The sequence below is a fragment of the Nothoprocta perdicaria genome, unplaced genomic scaffold, assembly GCF_003342845.1.
Source record: "Nothoprocta perdicaria isolate Ctin4 unplaced genomic scaffold, notPer1 scaffold_71, whole genome shotgun sequence".
NCBI classification, from domain to species: domain Eukaryota; kingdom Metazoa; phylum Chordata; class Aves; order Tinamiformes; family Tinamidae; genus Nothoprocta; species Nothoprocta perdicaria.
The window spans coordinates 1020391-1037568 of NW_020455988.1; the positions used below are offsets into that span (position 1 = coordinate 1020391).

The window sequence follows — 17178 nt, forward strand, 5'->3', positions numbered from 1 at the left end:
TGTCTCTCTCTCTCTCTCTCTCTCTGTGTCTCTCTCTCTCTCTCTCTCTCTTTTTTTTTTTTTTTTTTTTTTTTTCCCTTTCCTTCCTCCCACAGAAATCCTATGAGCATCTGGCAAAAATACGAGTAGCGAGAGAAGCGCCTCTAGAGTGCAACTGCCCACCAGGTAACAGGCACAGCTTGGCAATCTCCTCAGTAGGAGATTTATGACTCCTTGGGTTTGGGTATCCAGTGTTCCTCAAACGCATATATTAAAAAGAAAATACAAGTCAAACACAGGGGCTGCCTTTTCTGTGAATAAGTATGCCTTGAGTGGAAAAGGTGTAAAGCCAGAATTTTATATGGTTTGCCCTGTTGCACTGAATTGGAATTAAATGGTAASAGAAACCTCAGTTAGACTGGGAGGTGCCTTAAAGTAACACTTAGGAGGAAGTTAATGATATACCCCAGCAAAAAGAAATATATTCTGTCTTTAGTGGTGTAACACTGAATCAAGACATTGTGCACTCCTTTGAGGAAGTAGAATAAACATTGTTATTGAAAGTACTGCAACACTTACAGTAAACTCCATGTATTTTAACACATTTTTAGTCTTCAGTAGCATATGCAAAAGCTTTTCAATAATATTCCCGTGGTTTGTTGTTTATTGTCCTCACAGATCAAATCAGCACCCCAAGTTTAATATTGAGGATTCAAAGGTGGTCCTATTTCCATAGCCAAGGATGTTGCTTGACTTTGGAAATAGGCACTGGAATCCTGGGATCAGTTATTTGTACACACTAATATAGTAATGTGCTGTATGTTTTTCATGATTTTGTTAACAGTCAACTGTTCACTGTTTTAGCTGTATGAATTTCTGCTAATATGTCCCCAAGTTTAAAAGGATATTTTAAAAAGAAATTAATGCTAATGGTTTCCTTGCAGTAATTCTAGTATCCTCTGTTTGATGAAGAACAATGGACATGGAGGATACTTTATGCATCCTGCCATTCTATATTAGAAAAATCTCATCTTCACTGGGGGAATACTGACAGTCAATAAGAATTAAGCTAATGATAATGTTTGGTAACTCCCAACAACAGCTGTTGGTATCTTACTGGTAATGCAACTAAGAGCAGAGTACTTTACAGGCTGAAATAGTTATTACTGTGGCTAGTGTGAAAAGGGCTATATATTTGATGGCTTAGGACTCTCCTAAAAGAAGGCTAAGAATTACTCAACTCTCTTCTAGTTATGGTGAGAAAAGCAGATGTTCTTCTGAATTGTGTTATATGTATTTTTGTTGCTTAAAAGCTAGCACAAGAATACTTTTTTGGGGGGTTACTTAACTGCTTAACCTGGATAAATACTAAAATTCAAGCTTGTGCACTAAAAATGAGGGTTGTTTATCAGGTTGCATGCAAAGATCTAAGCAGCGAGCCTGAAACACCATTGAGTTTGTTTTCAACCGTATCATTTTTATTAATCATTACGTAAGTTCATTTATTGTTATATTTTCACTTTTTGCTTTCAGGCTAAAGGTCTGTCTCTTCTGTTTCACGTTTGGGTTATATGCTGTTTTACTTCCTTGCTACCACTAGAGCTCCACATTATACCAATTATTATTTGACCTTAATTTTTCAGTATGTTTTATCACATAGATAATGAGTAATAGAATGTTTTTCACATACTTTGTAAAAATTCCCATTGTGTGAAAGCTTTACAGATCATTTTGTTCTGATGTTTTCAGGTAGGGAAGATTCATAAGATGAGGCAAATGCATATGAGTAACTGTCAAAAATTTTCATAGGGAAGACTAGCTGTTATGGGGGCCAGAAACATGGTATGGAGTCCTTCACCTCTTGGTAGCTATTTCACTTTGAAGGAAAGTTTTGTAGAGATTGAAAGATAACGCCCTTTCACAGCCCCATTTTGGACAGCTTAAAATGAGTTGGTGTTGTCATGCTTGTAGCCAGTGGACAGGTGTGTATCTCAAACTGGCATTTTCTTGGAAGCCTTGAGAAAACCATGACTGAAAAGCACTGCTATCCAACTTCATTTTGATAACTATTATAAATTTCACATGGTAAATTATACCTTCTGAAATATGATTAATTTGCTTTTAGAATTGTTTTTATAGTCGAAATGGTGGGATCTATTTTCATCGTTAATGCTGTTACTTCTGTGTTCTGAAAGTGGCTTAATATAAGAAGAAACGTGGAAACTTCTTTTTTTCCCCTCCTGTTGCTTGCTCTTTTTGAACCTAAGAATAAATTACAACTTTGCTTCCCCATGTGATTCCATTTTTGCCGCTTTATTCTGCTCAGCTTTTGCAGTTTTTCACTGGGATTATATAAGAGTACAGTACATGTCTGTTAGGGTTAATTTTAGAAAGCCTTCATGGAACAAACATACAGAGGTGACTTTGAAAGATCCCCTATGTTGTGAGAACAAGGCTGCTGCCTAATGGCCAAAAAGGCATTTTTCCTCCTTCCATTCTTTAAAGAGAAATAAAGATTATTTGAAAATAGGCTGCAATGAATTTCCCTTTGCCCATTTTAAGACAATCTATGACCAGGAGAGTGAGAATGTAGCAGCTGATTTCGCATTAAAGTTCTGTAACTCGTGTAGACATCCTTAGCTTGAGATATTCATCCTTTTGTGGTTCTCCATTGTAGGAACTCAAAAGTTCAGATAAAGCTGGATTTTGAAAAGCTTGAATGTTAAGATCGGGCAAATTTGCAGCTCTATAGCTTACAAAGCTGTCCACATGTGGCTGCTTGAACTTAATAGCTTTAAACTTTGTCTAGACTGAAGAGTGGTTGCATTTCTCTTCTAAAGACTCTAATATTTTCTTTGAATATGTAAATGTAATGTATTTTTTCTAATTATTATTATAATAGCAACAAACTGCAAGGGGATGTTTTGATTTCAATTCTTTAGGATTAAAATCAGCTACCAAAGATTTTGTAAATATTTCTAAGTTACAATAGCAGGCATTCTTTCTCTTCTTAATGCAGGGCAATAAAGTTTGAAATGTAAATGCATACTGGCATTCTTTTAAAATTACCTCAGCTCTAACAAGAGTGCCAACATAAATCCCATGCTTGCAACCAGTGCTGCAGTCACTGCTGGCAACTGGCCTTCTGCACATGGGACTGGGAGGCAAATTGAATGGCTAAAATTATTTTGAGCTTAACATTCATTTTCCTTTGTCTCAGAGATTTAATATTTACTGCAAATGAATGTTTCCTGACTGTAAAAATGGATTATTTCTCTATATTGAAGTCTCTTTAAATGGTAGTGGCAGCATGATCAGCTTTTGAGCAGTTACCCACAGTGTTGGATACTTCCTACCAACTGCTGAGAATTCTACTGTTGCAGGAGGCGTAACATCTGAAAAGCACAGAGGACACTTCTGCTTCAGGAGAAATTAGTAATTAATAACTTGTAGAAGATTTTTCATAAAGCTCTTCCAAAATCACTCAAGCCTATGTCTAGAACCCACAGACTTCAATGGCAATTAAGCATATGCTTGCATGCTTCAGGGATTTGAGTCTTGTTGTATTGTCAGGGTGAAGTTGTGATACTTGTGTTCTTGTGTCATAATGTCTCATTCTCTAAATAATCCTCAGAGGGCCCATGTGGGGAGTTGGATCATGGAATAATTGAGGTTGGAAAGGACCCATACAGATCATCTAGTCCAAGGTGCCTGCTCAAGCAGGATCACTTAGAGCATGTTGTCCAGCATTGTGTCCAGTTGCCRTTTGAAAATATCTAAGCAAGGAGACTCTCCAGCTTCTTTGGGTAATCTCTGTGCTCAGTCACTCTCACAGTAAAGTTGTTTGTGCTCATGTTCAAATGGAATTTCTTGTGCTTCAGTTTGTAGCTGTCTGAATGCCCTTCAGAAACTTTTATGAGTTGATAAGATCCATCTTCATTTTTTTTTTTTTCTCTAGGCTGAACAGGCCAAGCTTGCTCAGCCTCTCCTCCCAGAGAGATTCTCTAGTCCCTTAATCATCTTGGTAGTCATCTGCTGGACATCCAGAGCTCCTTGTCTCTCTTGTACTGGGGGACACAGCACTGCAGATGTSGCCTTGCCAGGCTGAGTAGGGGGGTAGCATCACCTCTTTCATCTGCTGGCAATGCTCATCGTGATGCTGCCTAAGATACCATTTACTTTCTTGACCACAAAGGCACACTGCTGCCTCTTATTTTTGATTCACTGGCAAAGCTTTTGCTTAATTCAGTAGAAACAAGATTCAGGAAACAATTGCCTAAGAAAATATTCTAAATGATGAGTAAAATGTTGAGACAGACAGCCTGTGGCAGAGCAAGTAACGTCATTTCTGAGGAGTACTTGTAGTTGGAAGGGAAACAGAAAAACGTAAAAACGCAGGGTGGCAGAGTCTTAGATGGGTACTAAAATCAATGTGTGATGGCTAAACATAGCAACACTGGAATCTGCTCCATGCAGTTGTTTTATGTTCCTGCAATTTAAATTCTTTGATGCACGTCTACTTGATTAAAAGTTTAATGCAAGTATGGTGCACCCATTTTTCAGCTGTGCGCTTAGTTTCTTTCTGATTCTGTTGGTTAAGCTGGATCAGCTTTTTTTATTATAAATAATTAAAAAATAAAAGCAAATCCTACCTAAACACAGGAAGTAGTGGAAATATAATGACCTGATTCACCAGAAAAAAAATAAATGCAAACAATCAGTAGATTTTATGTGCCAGCTTTTCAAAGGAAGGATTGCAAATCCATGCCCATGGGCCAAGGTACTTGTCATTTGATTTGTATCTCTAGAAATTCTCTTAACAAATTTTCAGGAATGTAAGTGTCAGTTTTTATTATTTCCTTTATTTTGAAAGCAGTGATTTTTTTTTTTCAGCTTTTGGGAAAGAACTATATAGCATGAACTAATCTCTTAAAGGAAGGAAAAAAAAAGGAGAGAAAGGAAGGAAAAAAAAAAAAAAAACCCAAACCAACAACAGGAAACACAAATCAATGTAAATAGGAATCCCCATGCTTCAGTTTCTTTAACTTCTTTTCCTTGTATTCAGATAACTTTAGCTTCAAACTCTTTATACTCACTGGACACCGCTATCATCATTCTTTATTAGCCTGCCCTTGTCATCTTATCTTGATTCTCAATTCCAGTCTTAAAGGTCTTTATGCTTTGGCATTTGAAGTGACTCCTGATTGGCCAGGTTATCAAGCTTGTTCTGGTGAAGTTGTACGTGTATATGAACCTGTCCATTCAGCAGATGTAACACCACTGTGGGCCAAAGTTTTTCCAAGATAGAAAATAGCAGTTAGATATTCTGACTGTAGTAATTCGGGGAGGGGGAGAAGTATTCTACAATTGTTAAAATTATTTGATATATGTGCTGTATGTATCTTGGGAGAAACATGGGTAAATGCCTTTTCTTAACATGCCAGTGTTATTTTTTGGTCCTCCAAGGCACCTTAGGTTTGTCTTTATGTGCAGTAGAATAGATGAGCAGACTATACAGTCTGGGTAGTCTTTTCTTAATTTCTCATTTTCCATAGAGACTATTTTCCTGGAACATTTTGATTACTGAGGCTGAAAGAATGGAGGATAAATCAAACTTCAAGATTAAAAGAATTCAGAAATTGATAGCAGGATATTACTTTTTACTTTTAGTATTTTGAAGTATTTTTATTAAAAAATGGATAAATAAAAGGAGAGCCACTTAGACTTGAGAGAAAATACAGATAGACATAGAAAGTATACAAAGTGTTTTGCATTAGTACTTAAAATTCTAGTGTATGCTGTCTGAATCTTGCTTCCAGCGGTACTTATTTCTGCTATGTTTATGTCATCTATTTGCTGAATGCAGAACTCATCCTTAATTTTGTGATCTTTTTGACAGGGCTTTGAGTTTCTCTTTCATACCTTCATTGGTCTGATATTTTTCATTTCCTAGATAAAGATGTGTATTGATGTGCAGCGGCACGTAACCTTCTGGGTACTCTGTTGTCATGTTTGGATGACTGATTAAAGATGTATTTTTCCCTACAGAACAGATAAATACATTTTATTGGCTAAGATGTGACCTTTTAATTCTCTTCCCTCTGGGTTAGGGAGGTGGAGTGTGCAGCATGAGGAGTAAAACATAATATGACCAAGAAGAACTGACAACAGACTGCATCATATCTTTTGTAATATTACTGACATTGCTGATATTGTAACAAAGGTTGATCTGACCATAGAAGTTTTATTAACATTTTTAATTGATTGAACTAGCATTTTTTTCAAATAGGGTGTATTTTAAAAAAATTGCTTCTCRTGAAAGGTTTAACTATCTGCATTAAAAGCCATTTAATACTTTCCCTTCATTTTTGTCATCTTCTGCTTGCATTTCCTTTGTGGCAGCTGTCCATCTTGAAAAATAACTGCTTTTTGAGTCAAAGTAATTCAAATACAGTGGGCTTGCCATATGAGAAGTTCCCATCAAGTCCAATTCTGTAACGATGCTTTTTGTAGAGAGAGAGTGTGTGTGTGTGTGTGTGTGTGTTTGTGTGTTAATATATCCCCCTAAACTTAGGAGTCCTTAAAGCTTGGATGACATAGTTTTGTACAGCAGTAAATACATTTTTTTCACTTCCCCCTAAAATGTTGGTGGGTTCTTTACACCATATTGCTGGAAGAATGGCATCACTGCACAGTCTAACTCTCTTCTAGCTCTCTGGCTGTAGCACTACCTGTCTATTTTCTGTGTTCCTAGTATGGTAAATATCAGCTAGCTATGAAAAACAGCTTGATTGATGGAAGCTGTCCTTACAGGTCCTTGTAAGCATTATGAGACTTGGATTTGTGCTCACCTTTGCTAACATGTCTATGCTTGAGTTGGAGAGTGKATCACAATCACACTTTTGGGAAGGCAGACCATTCGGGGAATAATGACGGATGTAGATTCCTTCAAGTAACCTTCTCTACCCTTCAATGCGCCTTCTACAAGCTGAGCCAAAGAGGTGCTGAGGAGAGGAAGAAGGGGATTAAATGATCTTTCCTTCAGATCTTTGATCCTCCTCTTAATGCAGCACAGCATATTTTTTTTAATACCCGGGRTGAAGCACCATTCCTCTGAGCAGTGGTGCGACACTTTCTGTAGTTTTCACACTCTACCCTAATGTGAACAGAGGGTAGGCTTCTTGCCAGGGCATGGGGACATAGCACAGAATATAGCTCACTTAATGTAATTGGGGGAAAAACTATGAACAGCTTGAACTTGCTGGGAAATCCTGCGTTAAGCCAGGTGGTTTGATCTACTGTTTCTGCTATTTCTGGATGCTACTTCAGTCTTTTAGTATCTGGGAGATGCTTCCTTCAAGCAGTTAAGATTTGTATAAGGAAAGGGGGGGGAGAGATCAAAATCTTTTACCAGGAGTGTGGCTGTTGTGGGAGGGGTAGATCTGTGAGCATGTAACCTCACTGTAACTTGAGGGGCACTAAGCTGCTAGTGCTGTACAAGGATATTTCTGTAATTAGAATCATGTACAGACTATAAGAACAAGAGCATAGTTGGCGGTAGACTGAGGCCTGGCTTGTTCTGGTTGTACCAGTTGTGTTTCTGGAGAATGATGTAAGGCTTCTTATATATCTTCCCTTCAGCTGGGTGATGCTAGGGTTTTAGTGGAGGGCTCCTGTGCTAAAAGTCAAAGTGTATGCATCTTAAGCTCAAGAGGTATTTCCTTTAGCTGGCAACAGCTATAATAGTCTTTTTAAAGAATATGACGACCAGATGCTTGAAGGCACCTCTCCTCTTCCCTCCATGTTCTTTGAATAAGCTACTGTTCCAATTCTCTTGATGTTCTTGTGGGAAGCCTTGATATTTGAGTACAGGGATGCGGCCAGTAGGGATTAAAAGGATAAGCTCCCTAGGTCTATGAATTAATATGCTCCTCTCTTCCAGTCACAAAGGCCACATCTAGATAATGTACAATGATAACTGCTATGAAAAGCAAGAATTGGCCGAAGAGTCTTTGTGCTGGCAACTCCTGTGCATCTCTCTCTCTTTAATCAAATGTTTTGGTTATTGCCAGTTTTCTGGATGTCTTGGTGGATGACAACACTGAGAACTGTTGCTTCACCTTGGTTTGGAAGAGCTTAGTATGCTACTGATTTCATTTGCTCCTGCTCTAAGACAGGATAGTTGTCTTGCACTTAGTAAAAATACTTCCTGAGTTGTACCAGAAAGTACAACTCAGTGCTCTATGCTGAAGTATATTCTAATGCAGACCTAAGTGAGGTTATTGTTGAGGTGGCCACTCTAGCAGTGTTGAACTTTATCCCTTTTCTTTGTTCTGTGTCCTGGTGGGAAGTTGATAGTTGTTTGGGTATGTTAGTAATATACGCTTTGGTGGATGACTTTGTGTGGCACTTGGAGATGAATGCAGTAGTACCACTGAAATGGATCATGGTGCTTACTGTAGTGATCTGTGTGTGTGTATGAGCACATTGCCTGCCTTTGAAGAACATCTTGTATAGGCCTTCCTGGGAGTATGTGCACAGAATATCGATGAACCAAGGAAGCTGAAAGGTACCGTGGTGCACTGTTGTGAACTGGAGCTTACATAGGCGTTTTTAGTACATACTTAGAGTATGTGTCTKCATAATGATGACAGCCATGTTTGTAGAAGGCTGGAAATGTTTCTGTGTATGAAGATAAAGTGTTTTTCCAGTACAGCTAGCATGTAAGTACATTATACTTCTCTAGTATAAGGAGACTAACCTTAGTGAGAAGAGATTAGTATTGAGTCTGACAGTTGTGGATTTCACTTTAGAACCGCTTTGCATAATTCCTTATTTTGAATTCCAGGCTGAACCAAATCTTAATGTACAGTAGGAAGACTTTGTTTTAGTGCACTTAATGGAGAGGAACATAAGTGATTATAGTGACCAGTTAAAAAGAAGCACAAACTTTGAACCACCAGCGAGGGAGATCTATAGAAAGAATAAAATTCTCACTCTTTTCCTTGAGGAATTGACTTGCATCTCAAAGATGGTCTCTTGTTATATTCCAAACAGTTCTGGTCCATTTTAGGATAATAAAATGTTAATTTGTTTTCAGTGCATATTATTATAATGGAGTGCTGTGGAAGAACCTGCCTCATAAGTTGAAAAGAATGTACCTTTAGATGAAACGTTTTGTTAGTGGGTTACAGTAGAGTACAACTAAGTAACAATTTTAGTTTTTGTTGGTTTTGCCCTATATGACTGTAAAAGAGGGATAGTCTTCATATTTGATTKCTTTTATCTGTAAAATAGGATTGATGTAAATGCTGTATGCATTTAACCAAATCATACAGAGATTTTATGGGTACAAAGTCTTAATTTGGAGTAAGATTACTGATCTTAAACAATTCCTTCCTCTCCAATTGCAAAATGTATTTCTCTCCTTTGTAATTTTGGTAGCCACCTTTCCATGCTCTATTTTGATCGCTGAGATAAAACATAATCMAAGAGATTGTCCCCTTATGTCTGCTAAAGCACCATTCCTGTCAGTTAAATACTCATCTGTGAGAATATGGAGATGAGATCTTATGTTGTAGACCGTTACATTGAAAATTAGTTTTAAGTAGGTCAACTTGTAATTGAAATAAACTTCTGAAACTGGTGTATGTTATCCTAAAAGATATTTGTCTAAGTCTTGTATGCATTTCAAGTAGACCCACCTGGTCTTCCAATGGGAATTAGCTCGRGTCAGCTCAGTTGTTGCTAATATTGCATACCATTTTTAGAAAACAGTATTTTATTTTTTTAGTAGCAGTACTGAACAAAATGTAATCTTCACTGGACTGATTAAAAAAGAAAGCATGGACGTTCCCTTTTAAACTGAGAATTGATATTCTGTATAAAGAGTTCTCCGCATTCAGTTGAAAGGTATGGTGTGGTGTTTTTCCCTCAACTTGAATAACTCTTTTTAATGATTAGGACAGGTGGACTGTACTGGTTCAGCTCACTCATGCAGGGACAGAACTAGTCTCTTTTGCTCTTACAGTTTCTAATATACAATCATTATTTCTCTTTTAAGAGATGGTAGGTAAAAATAGTACATAAAGTACCCTTTGACTGAAATTCTGCTTGATTGATACACTGAATATGTGCAAATATGTTACTTAAGACATATGAATAGTCCCACAGGTTTTAACTAAAGTCGTTAGAGTTGCTCTGGAATTTTGCCCACATGCTTTGAGATCTGAGCTTGGCCTCAATTTTTCTCTGGATATCTGTGCATTTTGTAGGCAGCTGCTATAATCTGCTTTGGTTCTTTTCCATCCTATGAATATTATTTTTACTATTCAGTTTTGCTTTTATTCTTTACATTCTTTGAGGTAGGAAACAAAAGCATAGTCTGTTTGCATTTGCAGAAATACAAAATTAGGTATTTAATATCATAGGAGTTCYCAGTGTATTCTCATCATGTGTGTTTGTGTCCTGAAGAATGAACTTTGTAGAAGAAGAATGAAAGGACACAGTATTATACTGCTATTAATCATTCTTTGAGATTAACTGTAACTGTTTAACATAGTCAATTACTAATAATAGCACACAGATAAGGATTAAGGAGGCCAAAATTATAAAGAATCTTTGGGAGGATTTGTGCTGGTTGTGAAGAACACTTGTTTCTGAATGGAGACAGACATCCCCTCAAATCATCTTTCTTTGAGTTGCCTACTCTTTTCATTCAGTGTTCTTTAAACTGTGATGCTGGACACGACAAAGAGGGTTACTCACATCTCTGTATTGCATTCTGTTCAGACACACTAATCTTTTTGTTAGGCCATGATCTGTCACTTCAATCTAAACCCTATGAGTAAAAGTGGCTTGAGAAGGACTTTTTGTGACAGCCAGCCATGGGTTCAAAGCCTCAGAGGAAACTGTAGTGATCTGTGAAGAGGTCGTTGGGAGCCCTTTTCACAGCAGCCGGGCAGATGGGTTTCTCCACTTGAGATCACACAGAGTATACAATGGTGTCAGTGCTTGCATCCCTACCAAGTGCGATTGCATGGAAGCTCCCTGATGGGAGTGTACACTTTTTGTGGGCACAGTGTGTATGTGGGGAGGCATTTACTTCTTGCTGCTGTTCCTCTCAGGTGCTTTGAGAGAATAAGATAGTGCTTTTGTGAAGTGTAATAGTGCTTTTAGTAAAAGAGCAACYTCATAAAGGATGTGATTCTGTACATATGTACCTTCTATGTAGCTGACCCCTATTTTCCTTCTGAAGTCAAAGGAAGGCTAGGACTAAATTCTAGATTTATGTTTGTGTTTTGGAAAAATAAAATACATTGTTCAGGTGGTGCTTTCAAATAAATGGACATAAATTTTTTTTATACATGCTATCTGATAAGTGAAGTACAGAGAAATATTTTTAAACATGTAGTAAATAATATAACTGTGTTGAACAGATCATTTTATGTTCATTTGCATTCCTTAAATATGCTGTGTTCTACTGCTCAATCATTATTTTTTTTGAATTGTATGCAAACCATTATCTAAGAGAGCTAGTCTTTTTAATGGATAAATATGCATCTTAGTTTAAGCTGCAGAGAAAAATATTTTTCCCCCCAGTTTTAGTAGGGCTTTGTGTGTGTGTATATATATCTTTCATGTATATTTATGTATTTTTTAAAATGTGAGTCAACCAAGCATACCTCTAATAAGTGCTTGGTTGGTAGATCTTCAAAGAAAAAAAGCAACCTGCTACAAGATGTGAGAGCGAGTTAAGTTTCATAGTGCCTTTTTCTGTGTTGGTGCTGACTTAATTCATTACTGTTCAAAAACTGTGTGGAGTTAGTTTTTTTTTTTTTTACTGTACATTGAAATTGTCATAATTAGTGCACTGTTTCTGAAATGAACAGTAAAACAAACTCTGACAAAAATATGTTTCTAAATCCTCAACAACTCAAAYTATTGGGAAATCTATTACAGGGAAGACTGAGTAGTTGTAGTTCTGTTTGTGTGTAGAACTTGACTGGATCTGCTTTGTGTATTTATTTCTTTTTCTTCACCAAACTTCACCTGTTTTGTTCTTTAAAAATGAATTGACTTGTGTTGGAAGCCTCCTTGCAAGACAGACTATGAGACTGTTTCTTCATTGCTCCCCATGCCTTTATGGTGCTGGCATGGCTGGCAAAACACTGAAAGGTAGATCAATGCTCCTTAGGTTCAGAAAGACTGAGCACCTCACAGTAAGGGGGGTGCCTCTATTTTCTTTGAGTCATAGTGTGATTAAGCTTGGTGCTTTCTGTGCCTTGTATGGAAAAAAAAAAAGCAGTTTAGCCAACTATGTAGTACTGTTGGCGTCGTTTCCATATATATGAGGTGACAGCAGTGATTAAACAAACGTGACTTTAAAGCATGGGTGAATTCTGACAACTGACTTGTAAAATTAACACCACCTTCACTGATTTTTGCCCCATGTATGTATGTAGGCATTGAGTATAATTGATTTAAATGATAAAAAGTGATTCCTTCTATTCCTGTCAACAGTGGAGTAAGCTGGGTACTCTTGATGTTATGAGAGTTGTTGAGCGAGTTACAAGGCCAATCATTTTCACCCAACTAACTCACAGAAGCTCAAGCTACAGAGAAATGTTTGGTAAGATTTGATTTGCACAGGTATTACAGCAATAGTGTGTATAAAAGTAAGAATGGTGGTGTATGGAGGGGAGTGTTCTGTGTTGTGTGGTGGTTTTTTTTTTTTTTAAAGATACTTTTCTTTTTCTCTTCTCCTTAGTAACACCTAAGAAACATGAGCAGGTTATCATAAAAAACATACAGTAATAACAGATCTATGTAAGTGTATATCAGAAACGCACACAGTAACATCTCACCAGGTTACACTTCCAGTCTCCAGTAATTTGCTTCTTAGGGRGCTATTCAAGTAGTGTTTGTCTTTTTGTGGTTGGAGAATTTAAGCTGGTACCTAAACTTGCATGCTCTGAAATCATTACCTGAAAGCATGCTGTTGAGGCAGCTGGTGACTGTGAAAGCTTGCCAGCCAGCACATGAGGTGAGACTGCTGCTGAGAAGTTGTACTTTTGGCACTGCAAACCCAAAAAATCAGGATAGCCTTATAAACAAAGTAAGCACAATTATCTGCATATAAAATGAAGCACTAATACTAGTCTCTAACAACAGTTGCATTGCAGAGCTGGAAAATATATTTAAGCATTTTATTTACTGACTACAGTTGGAAAGCTAAACATCAATTTATAGTTATAGCTTAGCCTGTGTATTTTGAAGGTCTAATAAGAATATAGGCATGTTGTTAATGGAGTTTGAGCTTTACTGCTGCTATAATGATTATGGCATTGTAATTTTTTTTCTTAATGTTGATTAAATGAAGATTTTTCAACATGAAAAGAAATCAAGCTTCAGAGGCATCTTCTGAGACTGTCCTCTCAGGAATAAATCCAAGATCGTGGATGGGTCTTTGTAGGACCCTGCTGTTTGTCTCATGGGCTTGGTTTGCTTTTTCAAAGGAAACAACTGTATACATTAAGCTAATTAATATATTTTGATAAGAGCTGTATTCCCATTGGCTCCTCTGCTTTAAAGCTCTTTGTRCTAATCTGTGACAAAGTACTGTAAACATCTTTCTTTAGAACAGTTTTGTGCACTTAAAAATTTTTATGGGATTCTGTATCTTTGCTTCTGTTAAGAATAAGTTTTGCAAGAGCTAGAAAGCTTCTGTTTGGCCTCATTAAGTTTGCTGTTTGGCCTTTGCTCCTCTGTGGTTATAGGAAACCTGTCTGCAGTCTTTGGGGGATTTGTTGGCATATGTTGGGGGTGGGGGAGGAAAGAGTAAGCTGCTTTATGATCTAGGTTGATTCAAATGAGTGATGCCTATTTCTCTTTTATGAATGTGCAAAGGTGCATAAAAGTTGTATGAATATGGCAATTAGGGGGCTTTCCTTTGTAACCACTGGATTATAATTTTTCCTTAAGATTTATGCAAGTGAACGTCTCTGATGTTACTGATATAATAATGGCATATCTTAGAACAATATTTTTGTTGTAATTTTATGTAATCTTAGATATGAGTCTGAACAAAAAAACCCTTTATTATGTTGTAGCTGTACTGAGAAGGTAAACAATGATTGCATGTCATTAGATTAATATGAGATGATTTTGTAGCTCTCAGTGGTGTGGAGGCATTTTTAAGGACAGAGGAGAATGATGATATTTGCTTAACTTTAAAGATGCAGCAGCTACATGGTTGCCTGAGCATGAATGGTTTCCTGCATCTCACCTGTTCACTGCCACGGAGATCTTTGCATGTCATCGTTAGCTTTTTAGGTAGGAAATTTTGGTAACATTAGGATCTTTAAAACTTCTCAAGATCTAGGCAATACTACATTAAGAGCCATGAAAAAAATCTTTTATTAATACCATGTATTAACTTGCATCTTTTGATGGAGTATTTTGCTCATTTTAGTGTATTTCCTGTTAAACTATGCAGAAGCACTATTACAAAACCTTTTCATTTATATGTATATTGTATTATGATGCTATATAGATTAGTATTCCAATCCTGATAAGTATAATTGGCACTAAGYTGCTAAAAGTAAGTTTTTTAAAAGAGGGAAAAGTCATCACTCATTACCAAGGTAGAAATGTGGCCTTAGAAAGGTCTGTTTTCACATATGGTGCTGAATTGTGTTAGCTTTCCATACTGAAGGTAGCATTTTTAAACTTCTGCTTTGCAGTTCCTATGTAGCTGATATGTCTCAGAATGTGATTGGCATAGCTTTTTCCTGCTATGGTATTTTATGCATTTGTTTGTTTCTGGGAGTTTTTAGGCTATTTCTCTTTAGAAGAAACTTTCTGTTTAGTGATCAACAAAAGCATAGATTTTTATCTTTTTATTATGACAGTGCTGTAGAGCTTTGCTTGGACCAAAATCCTCTTGTGATAGGCATTGTATAGATACAGGGGGGAGAAAAGATCTCTATGCCAGACAGCTTACCATGTAGGTATGAGATATCAGTAGAAGATACAGGCTAATGGGGAGAATGAGTAAGCAGTATGGTAATATTGGTTAACCTAGTAGATATCTTTGGTAATGAGCTCGGTAAGGTAGCACCTTAAACGCTATGAAGTTCTGTTTTTCTCATCTAGTACRTAGGAAAGCACAGGATTTGTCTTCTGCAGGACTTGAGGCAAAAACTAACAAACGAGAAAAGCCTTTGCAGATTTTGGAGATATCAAACATCAAGAGCTACCAAATGAGAGGAGCAGAATGGGGAAAAAAAAGTACTGCACTGAAAATGAGAGAAAAAAAACCCCAACTTGTTAGATTCTGTTGTTTATTGATTAGGACTTAAAGCTGATGTTTTGGAGACAAGCTGCTTGAGAATGTGAAGGACCTCAGTGATAAGTACCAATTCCTTGGAGAAAGGAGAACCAATAAAGAGATGGAGCAAGAGGAAACTTGGGCATAAAATTCTATGTGTGTGCTCACATTTGGCTTAAACCCAGGCTAACACACAAAATGTATTCCTGAGTGATCGGGGGAAAGAAGTTATTTACCACTTTTAAGAGGCGTGGAGGAAAAATCATGGTAGGAACCTTGGAATGTTTGCTTTAGCTTTAGGTCGAAAATGTTTCAATCCCTGTATTCAGTGGGATGGGGGAGCAAAACTGGACAGATGCTAGATATTAATAATAGCAACTCAAGTATTGCTTTTTCCATCTTAGTGCAATTAAAACTGCCAATATTGTAGGTTATGTAGAGAAGCATAGACATAGAAGTAAATACTAAAGGTTCAAAGATAGAGATCTGAGTATCCCACCCCTAGCCTGATTTAAGACTGTAGAATTGTCCAGTGTTCTTTAAGTAGAACTGTGTTCTGTAGCTTGTCTCCCCATCACAGCTGGATGCTTTATATCATTTCATATTTTGGCTTGTACAAGTTCTACTTTATAAAATACTCAGCTCTATTTTAACTAGATATAGTGAAGTTATTTCTTATATGGTTGCTAGTTTTTTTCTTCCAAGAAGCATTAAGTGGCTAATACTTTTTAATGCAAGTATGAGAGCTGAAGTTTTGGATATTAAGAAAAGGTTGGATTTCTGAAACTGTTTTAGAACCTCCTTTTCACTGATTAAAATATTTCAGCACTGAGTACCTCTTTCAGTTAAGTCAATGTAAGTCCTCAATAAGTTGCTGTGTTCAATGTCTTATGATAAATACGCCGCCTTGTACTTAAATGCTTTGTTAAACTGGGACCAACACTTAATGAGCCAGATACATGTTGGATGAAAACAGCTGAAGGATATACTCACATTTGTTCTCAGTTGTTTCATGCTCAAATCGGCAATTAAAAGTTGCTGTTCTGTAGGCAATGATACTGTGCCTTTATTGCAGCCCAGTTATACCAGACTTCTTGATAGAAACATAAAGTGAAGCACAGCTAGCCTTGATTCTAAGTACTTTCAACTYCTTAGTTTCCAAAATGTTAGACTGGGTTAATGGCCTGTGAAGGCAAGCAAAAATAGCTGCACTGGTGCAGCATGTCTTAGACCTTAATTTTTTTTAAAAGTTGTTACTGGAATGTCACAAGACTCTGATATGACTAAATCTCAGACTCCTAAGTGACATTGCCCAAATTGGAAATGACAGAAATGGCACCATCAGAGGATGATACATGCACATAAAACTTTAATAATATTTCTTAAAAAATAACTTCACAAATGAACAGATTAACTTGGAATTATAGTGTAGTCCTGTTCCTTTCCAAGATTGTAATGAATAACCAATTTATTTCCTAATATTCATGCGACATTCATCCTTCMTGCAACACAAACATGATTTGTCCCGAAACAATAAAAAATCTTTATTTCAAAATAGAAAACACCTCAGAGGCTATGACACAGTAGTGTGCAGGCTGTTAGTCTCAAACTAATATTTCAAGGTCTATTTCTGTAAAACAATTGCAGAAGAACATAGATCTTGGTGCAAACCTGGCTGACCTTTGCAGTATAACTGTGACCAGACTGTATGCAGTACATTTATTCATTAAATTTAAGATCTGCAAAGTTTACTGAGCAGGAGTGGTAAGATTTGAGGAAAATCATAGTTGCAACCTCTAGGAGAGCTCTGATTCTGCATTCATTACAAGCAGTATTAGAAAGCACGGGCTGAAACCCCTTTCCCCCCC

At 37.0% G+C, this 17178-nt stretch overlaps 1 protein-coding gene across 1 annotated transcript in view; it reads left to right on the forward strand.

Moving 5' to 3' along the window:
- The window catches only part of COL25A1 (collagen type XXV alpha 1 chain), a 246054-nt gene that overhangs the window by 1516 nt on the left and 227360 nt on the right, over positions 1 to 17178 (forward strand). The window contains exon 2 of the mRNA XM_026050874.1: positions 96 to 165. Coding sequence (XP_025906659.1) covers positions 96 to 165 — 70 coding nt within the window. The remainder of the gene's footprint in view (positions 1 to 95; positions 166 to 17178) is intronic.